General features: G+C 44.9%; 1 protein-coding gene across 3 annotated transcripts; it reads right to left on the minus strand.

Annotated features, from left to right (window-relative positions):
• Window positions 1-1529: 1529 nt before the first annotated feature.
• gata2a (GATA binding protein 2a) lies at window positions 1530-11412 on the minus strand. 3 transcript variants are annotated; one of them, XM_085776174.1, is made up of 6 exons: window positions 11311-11412; window positions 10586-11047; window positions 9063-9632; window positions 6164-6309; window positions 3485-3610; window positions 1530-2833 (listed from the first exon to the last, which is right to left on the minus strand). In XM_085776174.1, exons 2-6 carry the CDS (start codon window positions 10812-10814, stop codon window positions 2531-2533), a joined length of 1374 nt encoding a protein of 457 aa, XP_085632300.1. In that variant the 5' UTR covers window positions 10815-11047; window positions 11311-11412; the 3' UTR covers window positions 1530-2530. The 3 variants fall into 3 exon arrangements, with proteins under 3 accessions (XP_085632300.1, XP_085632303.1, XP_085632302.1); XM_085776177.1 differs by lacking the exons at window positions 10586-11047; window positions 11311-11412 and adding an exon at window positions 9779-10170; XM_085776176.1 differs by lacking the exons at window positions 10586-11047; window positions 11311-11412 and adding an exon at window positions 9779-9985 and having other exon boundaries at window positions 6164-6321.
• Window positions 11413-16521: the final 5109 nt, after the last annotated feature.

A 16521-nucleotide genomic window follows, 5' to 3' on the forward strand; every position in this document is an offset into this window, starting at 1 on the left:
AGCCCCGGCCGAGCAGGCTCGCCGGCTGCAGCAGCAGCAGCAGCAGCAGCAGCAGCAGCAGACGACACACACACACACACACAACTCGCTGGAGCTGTGGCCTGTACACGGCCCAGCACCCACAGCGCTGAGCTACACACAGATGGCTAGACTGCTTACTGGCAGTCAGGCATTACATTTCCACTGATGTTCAGCAAGTGGATCAGGGGGATCCCACCCCCCACTCTGAAAATAGACACCCAGATGCAGTCCTCCAGTGCTGTATCCATGAGCGAGGAGCCAGTCGGAGCTGTGATGTCGCACAACAGACAGCTCCAGCAACACTGGATAGCAAAACAGCACCTACATGATAAATATTATTTCCAATTTGAACCGATCGAGCCGCTGGGGGGGAAAAACCCAGCAGACCAACCTTCACAGCAGTCCAGCAGATGTGAGCAGGGTGGAGGGTTCAGGGAGGGGTAGTGGTCCACTTTTAGCCTGGACTGTTTAATCGGATGGTTGTGTGCTGTGGGTGTGTGAGGGCATGCTGAACTCAGTGATGATGACCTCAAATTGGCCCTAATCGAGCAGACTCATTAGTGGCTGGCTCTGTTCAAAGTTTCTTCAACCCCTTTTATTTCACTGTAATGGTCCAAAATGGGGAGGGAGAGACAGAATAACCAACACAGAAAAGAGAGAGTAAAGGAGGGCGAAAGACAAACAGAATAAATGGGGAGAGCATAAAGAGAGAGAGAGAGAACGAACAAAGATAAACAAAACAAAGAGAAAGAAAAAGAGGACGAGATAAGGGAGAAACTGAGTCGACGCCTGCTTCCTGGCAGCCTCAGCTGCGTGCACATCTGTGTGCAAAGGGTCTGAGCAGACCCCCACGTGTTTGCTCAGGTCGCCTGATTGCCTTTCCTTCCTCTTCTCTCTCCCACTAAAGACCCGCTGTCCTTCCTCTCACTCCAATCACCGCAGCCAAGAGAGAGGGCTACTCCGACAGAGGCAGGCTCCCACCGAACCAAACCACACTCATGACTCAGTATTTGTCACATACGAATTCAGATTTTTAAATATAATCATTATTATATTTTTAAAAAGCTAAATAAGAGATCTTGCATAGGTTATTTAGTCAAAGAAGGGTGTGAATTTGAGTTTGTGTTTTTTTTTTTTGTTTTGGTTGTCTTTTCCCCCCCTATGTGTGTGCGTGAGCATGTGATAATGTGCATATGTATGACTGTGTGTGACTCCGGAGCCCTTCGCTGGAGCCTGCTGTCTGGGTACAATGGTCCAGCCTGGGGCCTCTGCTCCACAAAGAGGCCTTCTCTTAACAACGCGCCATCACAGATAGAGGAGGAGCCTGACCAAAGCATTACCACGCTTTAGGGATCACAGAGCTTTCCTTGATACATCTGATATCACTTATGATTTTAATAATCAAGCAGTCTTCATTAAAAAGGAGAGTTTAGGTTAGTGCTATATGTTTGCGTAAACGTGCGTAGAAGAAAAGACAAGACAAGAGACTCGACTGAAGAGGCAGTACGTCTGTATTAAACTTTATTTCCTTTACTTTTGTGAGATGGAAAAATGATAAAAACATACAGCTCAGGGACTTTTTTTTAATCTAAGATAGGTCAGTGTTTTTCTTTACGTAATAACCATGAAATTAAAATCATAAAAGTTTCCATGTGTCTTTGACGAAAGCTTAAAGAGTGAAAATAAATTATCGTAGCAATAATTATAACATCAAATATAACAACAATAATAGCAATTAAGCATTTATAAACACTTTTATTTACTGTGTCTTTTTTTTTCTCCATAAAAGTCCATTATTAAAAACAGGTGAGCGTCGTGGTGGTGGTGGTGTACAATCCAGCATGTGAGGAGGAGAGCACTGGTTTATGGGTATTGTAGTCTGGGCCTGGCTGCTCGGTAACAGGGCGTACGGGTGTGTTGTAGCTGTCAGCCAGTCTTCAGACCTCCAGCGCTGAAGAGTCCGTCTGTCTGTCTGTCTGTCCACAGCAGTCGTGGCCCGACAGCCTTGGGGATGGACGGGACGGGGGTGCACGTCTCTCACTTATATAATGAGATGGTCGTGAGGTGGGAACAGCGGTTCTTTTTAATACCTCTCGTGAGTCTCCTGTTACAGGGTCATGGAGAGGTGGGTACCAAAGTGACTTAGTAAAAATAAGCAAAAAGAATGACAAGCATCTCCATTCACTCCATTCCTTTAAGCCTCAGTCACCCCGGGACTAAGAAGCCCCTCGTCACATTAGCTCTTCACAGAGTCCGCTTAAGTCCTGCTCTCTGCAGCGTCCCATCAGTGAGGTCAGGCATGGCGTGACCCTCAGCCATTAAGTCCAACCGAAAGTCCCCCGCGCCCCCCCCCCCCACTTTCGAACCACTGTACATGACGCAACAAGTCTGCTCAGCTCTCGACGTGATGTGAAGGCCATTTTAGTGTTAATGGCGATGTGGCGGTGGCTCCTACTACGGGCACGAGGAGTTCAGGTCTTGGAGAAGGGATGTGGTGGGGGGGGGGCCCTCAGTGGGGCTCGGCCCACACTGGCGAGCGATTGGTGTGGTGGTGGGGGTGAGCGAAGGACGGGTGGATGGGCGTGGGAGTAGGCAGCATGTGTCCGGAGTGGCTGAACGGGGGCAGGTGACCCATGTGGGCCATGTGGCTGGTGAGGCCGGGCGCGCCGCCGAACGGAGAGGACTTGTCCTGCATGCACTTGGACAGCTCGTCGAAGCCGTCCCCCACTCGCTTGTTCCTCTTGGACTTGCTCGACATCTTGCGGTTGCGTGTCTGGATCCCTTCTTTCTTCATGGTCAGGGGTCTGTTAACCTGTGGAGAGCAGGATGTCGGGTCAATGTGGGGCAGACAAAAGCTGCACTGATGTGTAAACAGAGTGTTTTACAAATTTATGAGCCAAAACGTTTTTAGGAATATGTCACATTATAGGATCTACATGCTACATCTACATTTTTCATGGTAGTCTAATATCATGTGTTTAAACCAGTGTGAAATAAAAACGCTGTAAATAATGAGCAGCTGTTTTGCATATATAGCTCCATTATCAGGCGAGTCAGGGGCGTTTTTAAGCTTTTGTCTCATTTAAAACCCAACAGAACCGTCCAGGTCAATATGAATACATGGGGATGAGGGACCAGGCTGGTGGCTGAAAGGAACAGCCTCAGACAAATCCTCATCAGTGTAACCGACGCCGTTACACTGAATGACAGTCCCACCCTGCAGCCTCTCCTGGGAGCAACGCCCCCCATTGAAACAACGATGGATTAATAAAAAAAGACCGACCGGTGGGTTCTGCTCGACAGGGTGAGCAGGCTTCTCCTCCACACTCTCACAGTTTCTCTGCTCCTAAATCGATACAAACTGTCCGCCCACTTGACCAGTTAACGACCAGTCTCTCCCCCCTCCCCTTCTCTCCCTCCCCTTTCCCCAGTTTCTGCGCCTTTTTCCAGCCAGGCTACTTACATTGTGCAGTTTGAAGTAAAGGCCGCAGGCGTTGCACACCGGGTCTCCGTTCCCGTTGCGCCTCCACAGGGTGGTGGTGGTGGTCTGGCAGTTTGCGCAGCAGGTGCCTGCACGTCGAGCAGCGGACTGAGGGGAAGCAGAGAGAAAAATACATCATGAATAATGAGCCATTCACATGTGGCAGCATAGGTAGGTGCTACACGGAGGTCAGTGCGGACACACCGAGCTGCAAAAACAAAAAACAAAACAAAGAAAAACAAGCAACACTCCGGTATCACACAGACTTGGCTATCACTCATCGATTCTCCATATTAGACATCTGACATCGCATGCAACGAGCTGGTGGTTCACTGCCTCAGCACAAAGTCACCGACAGACAGAAAGTTTTTCTAAAGTTAAACGGCGGCACGTGGATTTTCGTGAGGTTTCGGCATCAACCACAGAACCACGAGCAGAAACAAGCATCAAAAGCAGCAACATCGGACTGGAAAAAAAAACAAAACAAAACAAAACTTAATACTCTGTTTTTTTTTTAAAAATGCATGTATGCAGACCGCTGCGACCATGATCAAATTGTCTAATTTGCGCAATAAGATATGGAGACATTTTTCCAGAGAATGCCTTATACTGTGCACGCCTGTCGGTAATTATCATATTTATGGAATTAAAAATAAGTATGCTGGTATTAACAGGTTATAATAGAGGCCTTGTGTAAACCCTCTATTTACCCTGATCCGGGGAAACTGGGCTACAAGTCGTGTAAGACCCGGTGTCCTGTCTGGCAATGTGCTCCTGCGTCCATTGCGGATCAATTCTTCACACATAATAAGAAACATTAGCTTTACACGCAAGAACCCCGCGGCACTTTGCTTCACGAGCAGCATCCAGGCTTTTCTTTTAATTAATTTCAGGTGGGACTCTTTGCGATTGACCTGCACAACAACAATGACTGCGGTGATTTCATACGAAATGAAATGTTAAATCTATATTTCAAAATAAAATGTCTAAAAAAAAAAAATTTGGAAAAAAAATAAAAAAAATAAAAAAGCCGCTGCGTAATAAGACTGTAGCCTACACTGCCCACTGAGAAAGACAAACAAGAGAGGAACATAAATCCATTTATTTTCCAATCCCCGCCCCTCACGGTCTGTCTCTTCACACATAAGCGGCTCCTCCAGTGTTGTGATAATCTCTTTACAGTATATGTCAGTCTGGCCATAGAGAATGCAGCGCGCTGGTTGAGGGCGGAAACAGCCGGGAGCCTGACTTCCTTATCTGGGCCGGGCAGATATCCGGATAGGAAACAACTGGATGCCCCCTTTGAACACAACTCTGAAAAACACTTGAGCTGAAAATGCAAAAAGCTACAGCCACATGGGCCGACCCAGTGGAAAATGTAATGGACTTTTTTCACGAGGAGGAACAGACGAAGTGGAGGTGGTTCAAGGAACACCACCACCAAAAAAAAAAAAAAATGATGATGGTGATGATGATAATAATAATTAAAAAATTATTATTATATTGGAAACATCTTCACCGATCGACTGATAGCGGCCAATTTATAGGCAAGTGAAATGACCAGCTAATGTTAATGAAGACCATTAGACCCAGGCTGCAGCCTCCGCACTCATAATTAGCCTGCATGGGTAAATGAAAAATCCCAGATCTCTTTTTAATTAAAGTGAAAAGGTTAAACCAGTGCCAAACTTTTTATTATTTAATTTTATAACATTGATTTACATTAATTCCCCCTTATTGTTTTTTTCTCCCCCTTATCATTTTGATCCTTATTAGTTAGGCTGGTAGTAAATGAACTCAATGCTATTTAATTTTATTAATAACAAATATTAATGTATAAGTAGAATACTTATCTTTATTCACTAAACAATGAACAAAGAAAATAGTGTTAATTAATCTTTTTTTAAAACATATTATTGTATATTTCTAAACAAAATACCCTGATTTTTTCTCCCCGTTTGCTGTCAAAACAACACTTGAGCAAAAACGTAAAACAAAACTTTCTTTTTTGGCTCAGCGATGAAAGGCACAGAAGATAGGCTACTGTAAAAAATAATAACCTTTAAAAGTGATTTTTTAAATTGAGGCTATTCAAAGAGATAAGATAAAAGATAAGAAAAGATAAGGAGAGATAAGACGAGATAGATAGATAGATAGATAGATAGATAGATAGATAGATAGATAGATAGATAGATAGATAGATAGATAGATAGATAGATAGATAGATAGATAGATAGATAGATAGATAGATAGATGTTAAAGCCATAAAATAAATAGGCTAAATCGTGCCACATGGAAAAGTCTCCAGCTTCAGGAGTGGCGTTGCTGCTGTGGAGCGTTGGTACACCAACAACAACTCCAACGTTGTGTGTCCATGCTGCTTTTCATTTACTCGAGCATGGTGTTAACTAAAGCAGCATGGGCATTGGTATCAGTAACAGTATCAGAAGTACCAGCAATAATGATAGCAGGAACAATGGCAATAGTAGCAGTATTGTAACAGGCCATGAAGGCGGATCATCGGGGGGTGAGAGGGACACACAATTCCAGGAAGATCATAGGGAAAATATAACTTTCCTGGAATTGTGCTGCCGGCATCTGCTTTGTGCTCATATTTGGGTGCCTTGTCCCAGAGTAAAAGCAAGCAGAGTGAGAACTCACCAGTCTGCGTTTGGGCTTGATGAGTGGTCGGTTCTGGCCGTTCATCTTGTGGTACAGTCCGCAGGCGTTGCACAGGTAGTGGCCGGTACCATCCCGTCGCCACAGCGGGGTGGAGGTGGCGCCGCAGTTCACACATTCACGGCCCTCTGCATATAGTTCAAGAGAAAGAGACAAGGAGAATTTTATATAATTAAAAAATTCACTCTCAGTCAGAAGCAACAGCTGTCCCGACCGGGCAACCGCACAAGCACTTGCATGACCCCAGATGGCCCCTGTACTGTAATATGAAGTCCGAGTCTGCCTCGCGACGGGGACGACGTCCATATGAGCGAGGAGGTGCATCAAAGTGTGCGTGGCTGTCATGGACACAGACACGTCTATGTAAACCGATCCAGAGAGGGGAGGCCACAGACAGCCAGAACATGTCCAGAGGTGTCCAACAAGAAGAATGAGACACACCATCAAATTAAAACTACATTATTCATCACCTCAGTGGGGACCCATGAGAGGAAACATACGTGTGCGGAGGTGGTATTAAATGTGCCGGACCGTGTTGCACTTGCATGCCAGTTGTTTGCAATTAATAATATAGAAAAGGTGTTAAGTCTTGACGTGAGTTTGGTGACGTTTCTATTCTTCTCAAACTGGGACTGGGACCAGAGAGGGAGAGGGAGAGGGGGGGGTGGGGGGGGCAGAGACCTCTCATGTGCATTCCTGCATAGAAAAACCTGCTTTTTTACTTATTCCCACACGTTTCACCTCTCCCATACAGGTTCGACTGACTTCAAACAGCCTGTTGCTAAAGCGACCGATTCATTTAATTCAAGTATCCCTCTCTCCCTAGAGCATCCTCTCATTATTCTTGTTATAATGCTAGCGACACCCAAAGTCCCACCCTCGCTCGACAATGGAATCTGACCTTAGCAAAAAGCTATGTTCCTTTTGAAATGCACCTCGGCGCTTTTTCTTTTTTTTTTTGTACCTCCCTTTTCTTCCTCTTAAGTGTTTCGTAAGTCCAACGACCACATTAAAGCAAGATCATTAACGCTTTACTTATTCACCACCAATGACTGCTGAATTATGCCTTAAGCAATGTATAGTGTTGAAATAAGACCAAATAAGGAAGATGAAAAGCTACATAAGAAAAGTTAGGGTGGATAAGAAGTGGGGGGGGGGGCAACTCTGGTTTGAGGCTAGTTCAACAGGAAGCCACGCTACTGTAAGGTGTGTGTGTGTGTGTGTGTGCTGACAGCTGAAATGTCATTGTGGCATTTTGTACAACAGTCAATCACCATTACTGGCACTGGACATCGACTTTGATAGATAAGAGTCTTTTTAATGCCGTGGCTGATATGTTTGTGTTACTGATTCAGGCACAGTCTCGCCAACTTCTTTTTAAATGTCAGCGTATAACATTTCTCTGCAACAACAGCTCACATTCACACAGATTAACAGCCAGTGAGCGTCCCTCAGGTGTATTTAAAAAAAAAAAAACACTTATGGATGGGGACAATGGATGACAATAATGATAATTACACAGCTGCATTTTAAAGCAACTTGTCGACAGTCTTAAGACGTCTGCTGTTACTTTTTGTCCATTAATCCAAAGTACAACAGCTGGAACAATGTAGGGAAATTACAGAGCCATTAGTAGACTGAGTTGTTTTTCAAATGTCTGCACATTAATGTCAGGCATAAAGTCTAAATATTACTCCCAACACATGCAGCATATTGAATCAGGTGCTGGTCCAGACAGTCAGGAAAATAGGCTGTGTGTTTTATTGCAAACAATTTGACCGGCTTTGAGGATTTTAGGTAAGAGAGGAACACCAATTATGTGCATGTTTAATCAGGATTACTGCAGTGCACTGGTCTCCAGACCTACAGTGACAGTGTTATTAAATATGCTCTCATCTACACATAAAAGCAGATCAACTGTGGACTTGGTTTTGCCTGCACTTTGTGTCAGTGCACTGGGCCAAGGCCATGCTTAAAAACACAAACAGCAGGGCTCTGTAGCCTGTGCTTTGTTAGTACTGGGGAGAGCGGGTGGGCGGGGTGGAGGTCGTGATTTGTTCACTTGGAGGTATACAGGATATGGCAGGAGCCAGGGCGTCGTGACTGCTTCATTTTCTAAGTGCAATAAACGCCACATTTTAAAGAAAACAAACCCACAGCGCGAAGAAGAGGCCGCTTCATTATCAAGTCAGAAGACAGTTGGATAAGTTGATGTAAAGTTACTGTGAGATGTGAGAGACGAGCTCTTTTTTTTTTTTTTTTAATTATCTTTAATAAACGCGAATAGTACGTTTATTTTTTCCCAACATATTTACAATAAATCAATTAGTTTAATTAGATGTATTCCCACTTCCTTTTTCTCTTCAGTCACCACAGCAGACTAGCTACTTCAGAAACGTCTAATCGCGCACGTAGTGACCTTAACTGGACATTTAGTAAACAGTTGACCCCTGTTAGTCTGACGGGTTTCAATGTGAGACATTTAGGCGACAGATCAGATATGACAGGGCAGGTTTTCTCAGGACAGGAGTGAGTATGTAGGCTATATCTAGAACCACACAGCAACAATGCAGAAGTGACATCAGCAAAAAAATTCAAGACGACAAAAAAATAATTTAAAAAAAATTAATAATAATACTTGGGTAAATTCCCCGTATGGCAGTCCCCACACGTACACAAACATACAAACAATATGGCAGTATCAGGCTGTAATAACAGTAGGCTACAAATAAGACATGATCTCCTGATGATAGACAGATAGTGTCCTATAATGCTCCACTGCCCAGCAGAATAAACCATAACCATTTAATAATAAGGCCTTATCCGTCTGATCTTTGATCTGAGCTGAGGGAGAAAGACAAACACACATATAGAGACTCACCTGAGCTCGATCTGGCTTTGCTCTTGCATTTGGGCGTGAAGCTGGAGGAGGACCCGCCGAGCAGGCTGCCGGGGTGGAAGAGGCTGCCGCTGTAGTCGTGAGTGGGCAGCGAGTAGGGGTAGGTGGGGATGGGGTGATGAGTGGCCGCGGCCTGGCTGTTCATGGAGGCCAGGCCGCTGCGGAGGGGGCTACAGCTCTCCATCTTCATGCCGTCCGTCAGCGGCACCTGGTACTTGATCGACTCCTTCTCGTCCATCCTGGTGGAGGTGGAGGTCGGGGAGGTAGGGCCGGGGTCCGGGGACACGTCTTTCGGAGGGGTGGGGGGGAAACTGTAGAGGTGCGGGCTGGAGTGGGACGCCGGAGTGAGCGACGACACCGGGGCCGTGCCGGTGTTGCTGCTGCAGGGGTAGCCGGAGCCGGTGGGGTGCAGGCCGGGTTTGCTGAAGTGGCTGACCGCCCATGCGTTGTGGTGGTGGGCGGCGGACAGCGCTGCCTTCCCCGGGTCCAGCCAGGGAATCCCGGGACTGTGGATGAGGTGTGGTCGACAAACCTGGTTCCCAGTGAGACGAGCTGAAATCGAAAATAATCTATTTTTAATACCGCCTGCTGTGTTTTTATTTTATTTTATTTATTTTTTTATTCTACTTGAATGCCTCCTACACAACACACCAGCAGTCTTTAGTTTGCAAAACACAACAGAAACAGAAAGCTCTCACCTGACAAATGTTCAAGATTAGTCAAGTCCGACATTTAGTTTCAGATGTAGGCTTGATGATGATAAAATACTGGAAGGATTGTCGATTTAAAATAATAGATTTTTCCAACAACCGATCAGTTATCCCAACAACAACGACGAAAAAAATATATATATATTTCCCGTTAGGTGACAGTAGGCTCAGTCATGTCGCCCAGTAGCTACAGAGGTAACTCGGGCCTGGCTGCACAAAAACACAGCAAAAAGTGTCCTGGTCAGGACCCTATCTTTTCATCGGCTGCAGCCCGCGGACTAAAGATTGTTATAAGTAAATTTGCGGTTTTTATTTTATATCCGGGAAGTGCTTTTCTCTCTCTCTCTCCCTCTCTCTCTCTCCACAACCCCTGCCCCAACACAGAGGGGTTAAATGACATACTTCCCTTTCCTCTCGCTGTCATTCGCTAGAAATTCCTTTTATGTTGGGAGAATCGGCCCAGAAATACCAAGAAGGACTTTTCTTTTCTTTCTTTTTTTTTAAAAACAAATAACTGGACAATGTGTGAATTGTTGAGCTTATATTAACTGCACTAAATTAACACACACATTCTCCACACATACACACACACTCAGATCGCATGCATATAGCCTAATAAACACTGTGTTCACAGATTAATTATATGGGGGGGGGAAAAGCTTCAGCAATGCCTCAATAAATGTAATTTTTTTTTAAACCATAATTATAATCTTTCATCACATGTCCACACACACACACACACACACACAACTCGTCAGATTGAAGGTTGTTGGTAAAACCGCAGCATCTTCTTACCGTGTGCTTGGCTGTAGGTGACCCTTGCCCGGGAGTTGGTGTAGTAGGGGTTCCCTTGAGAGTCCAAGTGGTTCAGAAACATGTCAACTTCATCCTGGGGCAGTAAAGGCGCCATGGGCTCCATGTAGTTGTGGCTCAGACTGTGGTGGTGAGAGTCCGGGTGCTGGCCGTTCAGCACTGCGTGATGGTGCGCCATCCACCGAGACTGATCGGCCGCTGCGACCTCCATGGCTGAGCTGAGCTGAGCCGTCTCCTCTCTCCCCCTTTGAATGCGTCTCTGTGTGTCGGGGGGGCTACTTTTAGGCTATGTTTACCTCCAAGTTGCAGTTAAATCCTCCTTACAATATAGTTCCTGAGCTGTGAAAGTCTTGGCTGTGTTTATTTACTTCAGGAATAGAAATCCTTAAATAACCCGGTCTCCTTCTTTTCTTTCTTTCTTTCTCCTCAGATATAGGACTCTACCTGCAATGAGACGAAAACAAAATGTTAATTCACAGACACGGCGGCCGCTCCACCTCCCCCTCCATGCAAAGAATAAGCATTCTTTATATATGTTTTATCTATAGCAGTTAACAAGTGAAATAAACTCTGCACACTGAAGGCTCCTTGTGATTACAGGTCGAAAACAAAGTAAGTGCACAAAGTGAGTGTCGAGGCGATGCATCCCGTGTCCCGCATACAGACAGAGAGAGAGAGAGAAAAAAAGACATGTTTCCTCTGGGTACCTGTTGCAAATTTCGATCAGCTGACGGAAAATACAGCTTGGATGTGTAAAACCTCCTGATCCGTGCAGTGCTCAGGCTCATTAATGAGATGTGGCGCAGACTGATGCGGCTGGCGCCAGTAAATTCCCATATCAAGCCACATGAGGCGGGGCCTCGCTCTGAGCCAATCACAGTCAGCCCTGCCACAATTGGCTCGCTGCATCCCTGCTCTCCTTCTTTCAATTTCCATTTCCCTGCACCGAAAAAACTAAAAGACTTATCAATCAGCGGTGTAATTTCTCCGGCTCTTTCTCTCTCATGAAGATCACACTGAATGCACAATCGGTGCCTGATAATCTGCTTTTTTTTAGCGACAGTTCTCAGCATAAAGACAGACACTTAACAGAGGGGAATTCTTTTTTTTTTCTTTTCTTTTTTACACAATATAGGCTACGACATAGTGATGTAAAAATGTAATCATGCTGTAGGTCGCCTCCACCTGTATGAGTCCTACAAAGATATAAACTATTGTGGACATTTTTCTGATTTGGAAACGACTTTAAATTCGCTCCAAGCTGAGTATTGTATTTGTTTTTATTTGCCTTTTAACATTTCAAACTCGGTTTGCATCACTATCAATAATTGTAGCCTAGTGTTGTTTTTTCTCTTAGTGCTGTTATGTAAATAAACAGCGGTTTTCAGCGCCTCTTAAACCAACAGAGGAGGAGTCGATTTATGACCCTGAAGATGGCCCCATTGTCCGCGGAGCCTAATTGTCTTTAATTAGTAGCAGGGCATTCCTCCTGTGAAAACAGAGGGTTTTGTCTCTTGGACAGCGCAGTTTGCATACTAACGGCGTCTCTTGTCTCTAACGGCGGCACCAGGGATGGGCGCGAGGCCTCACCTATTTTCTATATGAAAAAAACCAATTGGTGCTCATCAAAGCGGCTGCTAACGCCCTCATTCAGAGACACACAATGCAAATGAAAACACAAATCACAAGTCTTAACTGAGGCGCATTAATTCAGCAAACTTCATCATCATTGTCATCACCACCATACATGGAGAGTCACGTTTTTTTTGTTTTTTTTTTTAAGTAAAGTTGATACTCATAAGAAGTGCATTGTACATTGATGTTATTGCTGTGTGTGTGTGTGTGTGTGTTTATGTGTGTGATTGACAGGGAATAATTGGAGGGTGCTCGGGGCCTACACACTGGCCGCCACGCCGACGCCGAGACCTGACGTCACAGAATCACAGTGGGTGGGAGTCTGCAGCGGGGGTCGATGGGTCGTCACGTGAGGCTGCTGATACCTGGGCCAATGTCTCCAGGTAAAAAAAACAAAAAAAAACAAATAGCCCTTATAATAAACTCCTCCGCGCTGGTCATTAGGGCGACAATTCACGCTGTTACTGCAGAGTGAATGTGTGTGTGTGTGTGTGTGTGTGTGTGTGTGTGTGTGTGTGTGTGTGTGTGTGTGTGTGTGTGTGTGTGTGTGTGTGTCAGTCATAAGTCATTAAATCACTGGCGTGTTGCCAGCGGCCATGAGTTGATGAGCTGAGCCCTTTGAGCTTGTCAACTCCTTAAATCAACAAATTAGTGCATGTGGGGCAGCAGAGGGCTGGTTACCTGAATAACTGACATTCCAGTGGAGAGAAGCGCCGCAGTGGGCAGGTGGAGAGAGAGCACGCTCACCTTTACATTAATATGCTCTGTTTATAACTCACAGTCAATGATAATAATGCACAATATGTCCAATGAAAACATGCAATTTTATGCTACAGATTAATCGCCGCCACACATACTTGAACCTGAAACAACAACAACGACTCCCTCTGTTTGAGCTTGAATGGATTACCAGAGATGCTCTTGATCTTCAGGCTAGAAAGAGCCTTTTTTTCTCTTTAAAAAAAAAAAAATGTCTTCACACTGTAACATGTCATCATAGCCCACAGTGGTCAGCAGCCTGTGTTGTTCTCTGTTGTTAACCATGGGGCCTCAGAGAGTGGGTCAGGCTCAGGCTCTAGTTGCAGCGTGCCCATTGTTGTTTGCATGTTTGCCAAATGGATTACTCAGCATGATTTAGCTCTCTGTAATTTATACCTTCATTAATCCTGTTTGTATCTGCGCTGGAACAAAAGATGCAAGTGGGTCTGGGAGGTGATGGTGATGTGGTGGTGGTGGTGCATTCCCTCTTGTCTTTCTCAAGGACACAGCAGTATTGTTTCACCTATAGGGATGCTATCCCACACTACCTCACACCCCCCCCCTCACAACACCTCGTGTGCTGGTTTGAGAACTGTGTGCAAGCAACAACTGCATGGCTGTGCAGCCACAGTGGCTAATGAACAACAAGATTATCATTCCGATCCATGCTGTTATTAAATGGGATTGGCTTTATCTACCTGTTTGTTCCCATTGGGCACGGTCATCCATCATTATCCTGAGTGGAGGTGTGTGGCTATGTGAGTGTGTGCTTGACTGTGTGTGTGTGTTTCAGTGTGTGTGTGTGAAGAGCCACAGTGGGGCTTGTGAAGATAAGCAGAGCCAGAGAGAAGAGAATGACACAAACCAGCTGAAGCATTATTGTCCCCTTTACTCACGGCTAATTAGTTCAAGTCAGGGCACCGGGGGGCTTTATAGACACAAGCACCCAGACACAAGACCATATAACTGCACAGAGAGGGGGCCTGGATGCTGCTATGAGAGCAGCACTCACTCCCATTTAAGCAGTTAGAGCTCCGAATAATAACATTTCAGAATAGGTCAGGACGTCACACATGGTCTGCTCTGCACACTCGACAAAAGAGATTACAGAGCATGAGATGATTCTTAGGTTCATGGCCTGAACCTCTTTCTTGGGCCTGCTATAAAATACAGAACATCAGATGGAGAGGTTCTCCACACACCACAATGCCCAGATGGTTCCACATAGAAAAACTGTCTGATAAGAAACGGCCAGCTCCTCCACACACACTCAGCCGTGTTAAAATTCATCCATCAACTGAGTAATTCATCTCTTTAAACATATTCAGATTTCACCTATTGGCTACACTCAACAATCACTGTGTCATTTGAATCAGCACACAGTCTATAAAGCAGCACAGATATATAAAAGAGAGAGAGGCTGGTAATAATAATATTTTTTTTTTAAAAAGGTGCCATGTACTGACTCCAGCTCCTTCATGCCTGTGGAGACCCCAGCCCGCCCCTGTCTCTGCTCCACCATTGTGCTGGTGTGATTGCTCTTTCTGCAGATGAAAGAGGATTGCTCCAGTCATTATGCATTTTAAAGCCGTGACAATTGAATACTTTTGTCGTCACTAATATCATGCTGATGATACACTAATCCATTTCGTGATCGAGGGGTTTATTCCAGGAATACAGCAGCACCTTGCCCACGGCAACATAAAGTGGGCCACATAAAAAAAAATCACTAAATAAAAAAAAAAAAGATTGTAACTCGATAGTATTCACGTGAAAAGAGAAACTACAATATTTTAGGACTTTATTTTTGATGCATTAGTTATTTATTTTTGGACATTTCTTCATTGCTTTGGTCATTTAGAAAATACAATAAGTTACTAATCTAAAATTACGAATAGAAAATCAGATTGTGTGAATAAATAGCCTATACAACAAAAGTAGCAGAGCTCAGTAACGCCTGTTTACAGTAGATAAGTCTGCTTACTGATGTGCTTCACACGGTTAATTCAATATTGCGCCGCTGCTGCTGCTGCAGATGCTATGGAGTTTATACAGTTAATATCCGCACACCACGAAGGGAAATGTCATTAACAAAGCGTAAAACCGACGTCTTTCCTTGACATTCATGGGAGCCAGCTCGAGTAATGTTGCAGAAAAATAACCTTTTGTTGCTGTTGTAGGTTTTATTTCAGTAAGCCAATTGACATGTCTTTATCTTTCATTAGCTTGGATTATTATTTATAATTTTTTAAACAAGAAAAAAAAAATCTACATAAAATGTAAAATCCGAATGCGTAAAAAAATGTTGGAGTTGACTTTGACTGACCTGCTCCGGTGAGATGAGATGAGGCTGCGCTTTCAGAGTGGATCCATCCGGCTCGGTGCGACAGCCACGGAGCGACTCTCCACAAATAACGGCGCAAAGAGAAAAACGACCGATGGGGCAAAAAAAAAAAAAAAAGTGTCCAGAGAGACGGACAAGAGGAGCCTCTGCGCTTCTAAAGCTGCTGTCGAGACGGCGTGAAGGAGTAGGTGTGTGTCGGTGGTGTCATCACCTGGCAGAGAGCAGCGGTGTGTATGTGTGTGAGAGAGTGAGTGGGTGAACAGTGAGTGTGAGTGTGTGTCCGCGCCTCCTCTCTCGTTGTATCCGAACCTCTGTGTGAATGTGAACACAAACTTCTGTGGCCGTGTGAGAGGCTGCAGCCAGCCACACAGCAACGTAATGGCACGTCAGCCAGCAGCAGCAGCAGCAGCAGCAGCAGCAGCAGCAGCTCGTCTTCCGGGTCCCGGTTAAATAGACAGAAACTGGGCAGCAGCAGCAGCAGTAGAGAGGATACCTGCTACCTGCTCCCAGGAGGTGATCAATACCCTGTAACCCAGTCCTTACCCACAGCACCAGCCTTTTAACGTGGTTTTGTTTTGTTTTGATCAAGTGTAGCCTACAAGCATATAGCCTTTATGTTGTTGGTTAGTATTTTTTATTACCATTATATAGGCTACTTAAAGTCTAAAAGTAGCCTATAGTGCATGTTAATGGTAAAGATGAGGGGTTAACTCATTGTTTTCTCTTTATCAGGTAGTAAAATAATAAAGAAGCTAAATAATGGCTCATTTTTGCTTTACATTATTAGCTGGATAAAAGGGTAAAATCTCCATTTGTAGACACTGTTATTTGATCACTGCCTCGTAAGTGGATCATATAGGCCAATATATATTCCATGTTCTTAAATATTTGCCTTTTGTCTGTCTCACTCTCAGTTTGTAAAATTTGGGCAGGTCTGACGGACTCGGTGCTAATTGACTTACCGAGATTTTTCTCCTCCCCCACCTCCTCGTGCTTTATATCCCACCACACACTCACAACAACTTTGTAAAACATGCAAAGCCCCTAAAATCTCCTGCACGCGACCTGTGCTCGTGCGTTGGCGCAGGCAGATCCAGGCAGGTGCAAGAGGCGCGAGGACCCCGGCTGCAACTCGGGGGGCTCGTGCTCCCCAGAGTGTACACACAGACACACACTCACA

This window comes from Trachurus japonicus, chromosome 5 (assembly GCF_045865225.1).
Source record: "Trachurus japonicus isolate A0001 chromosome 5, Traja_1.0".
Taxonomy (NCBI): Eukaryota; Metazoa; Chordata; class Actinopteri; order Carangiformes; family Carangidae; genus Trachurus; species Trachurus japonicus.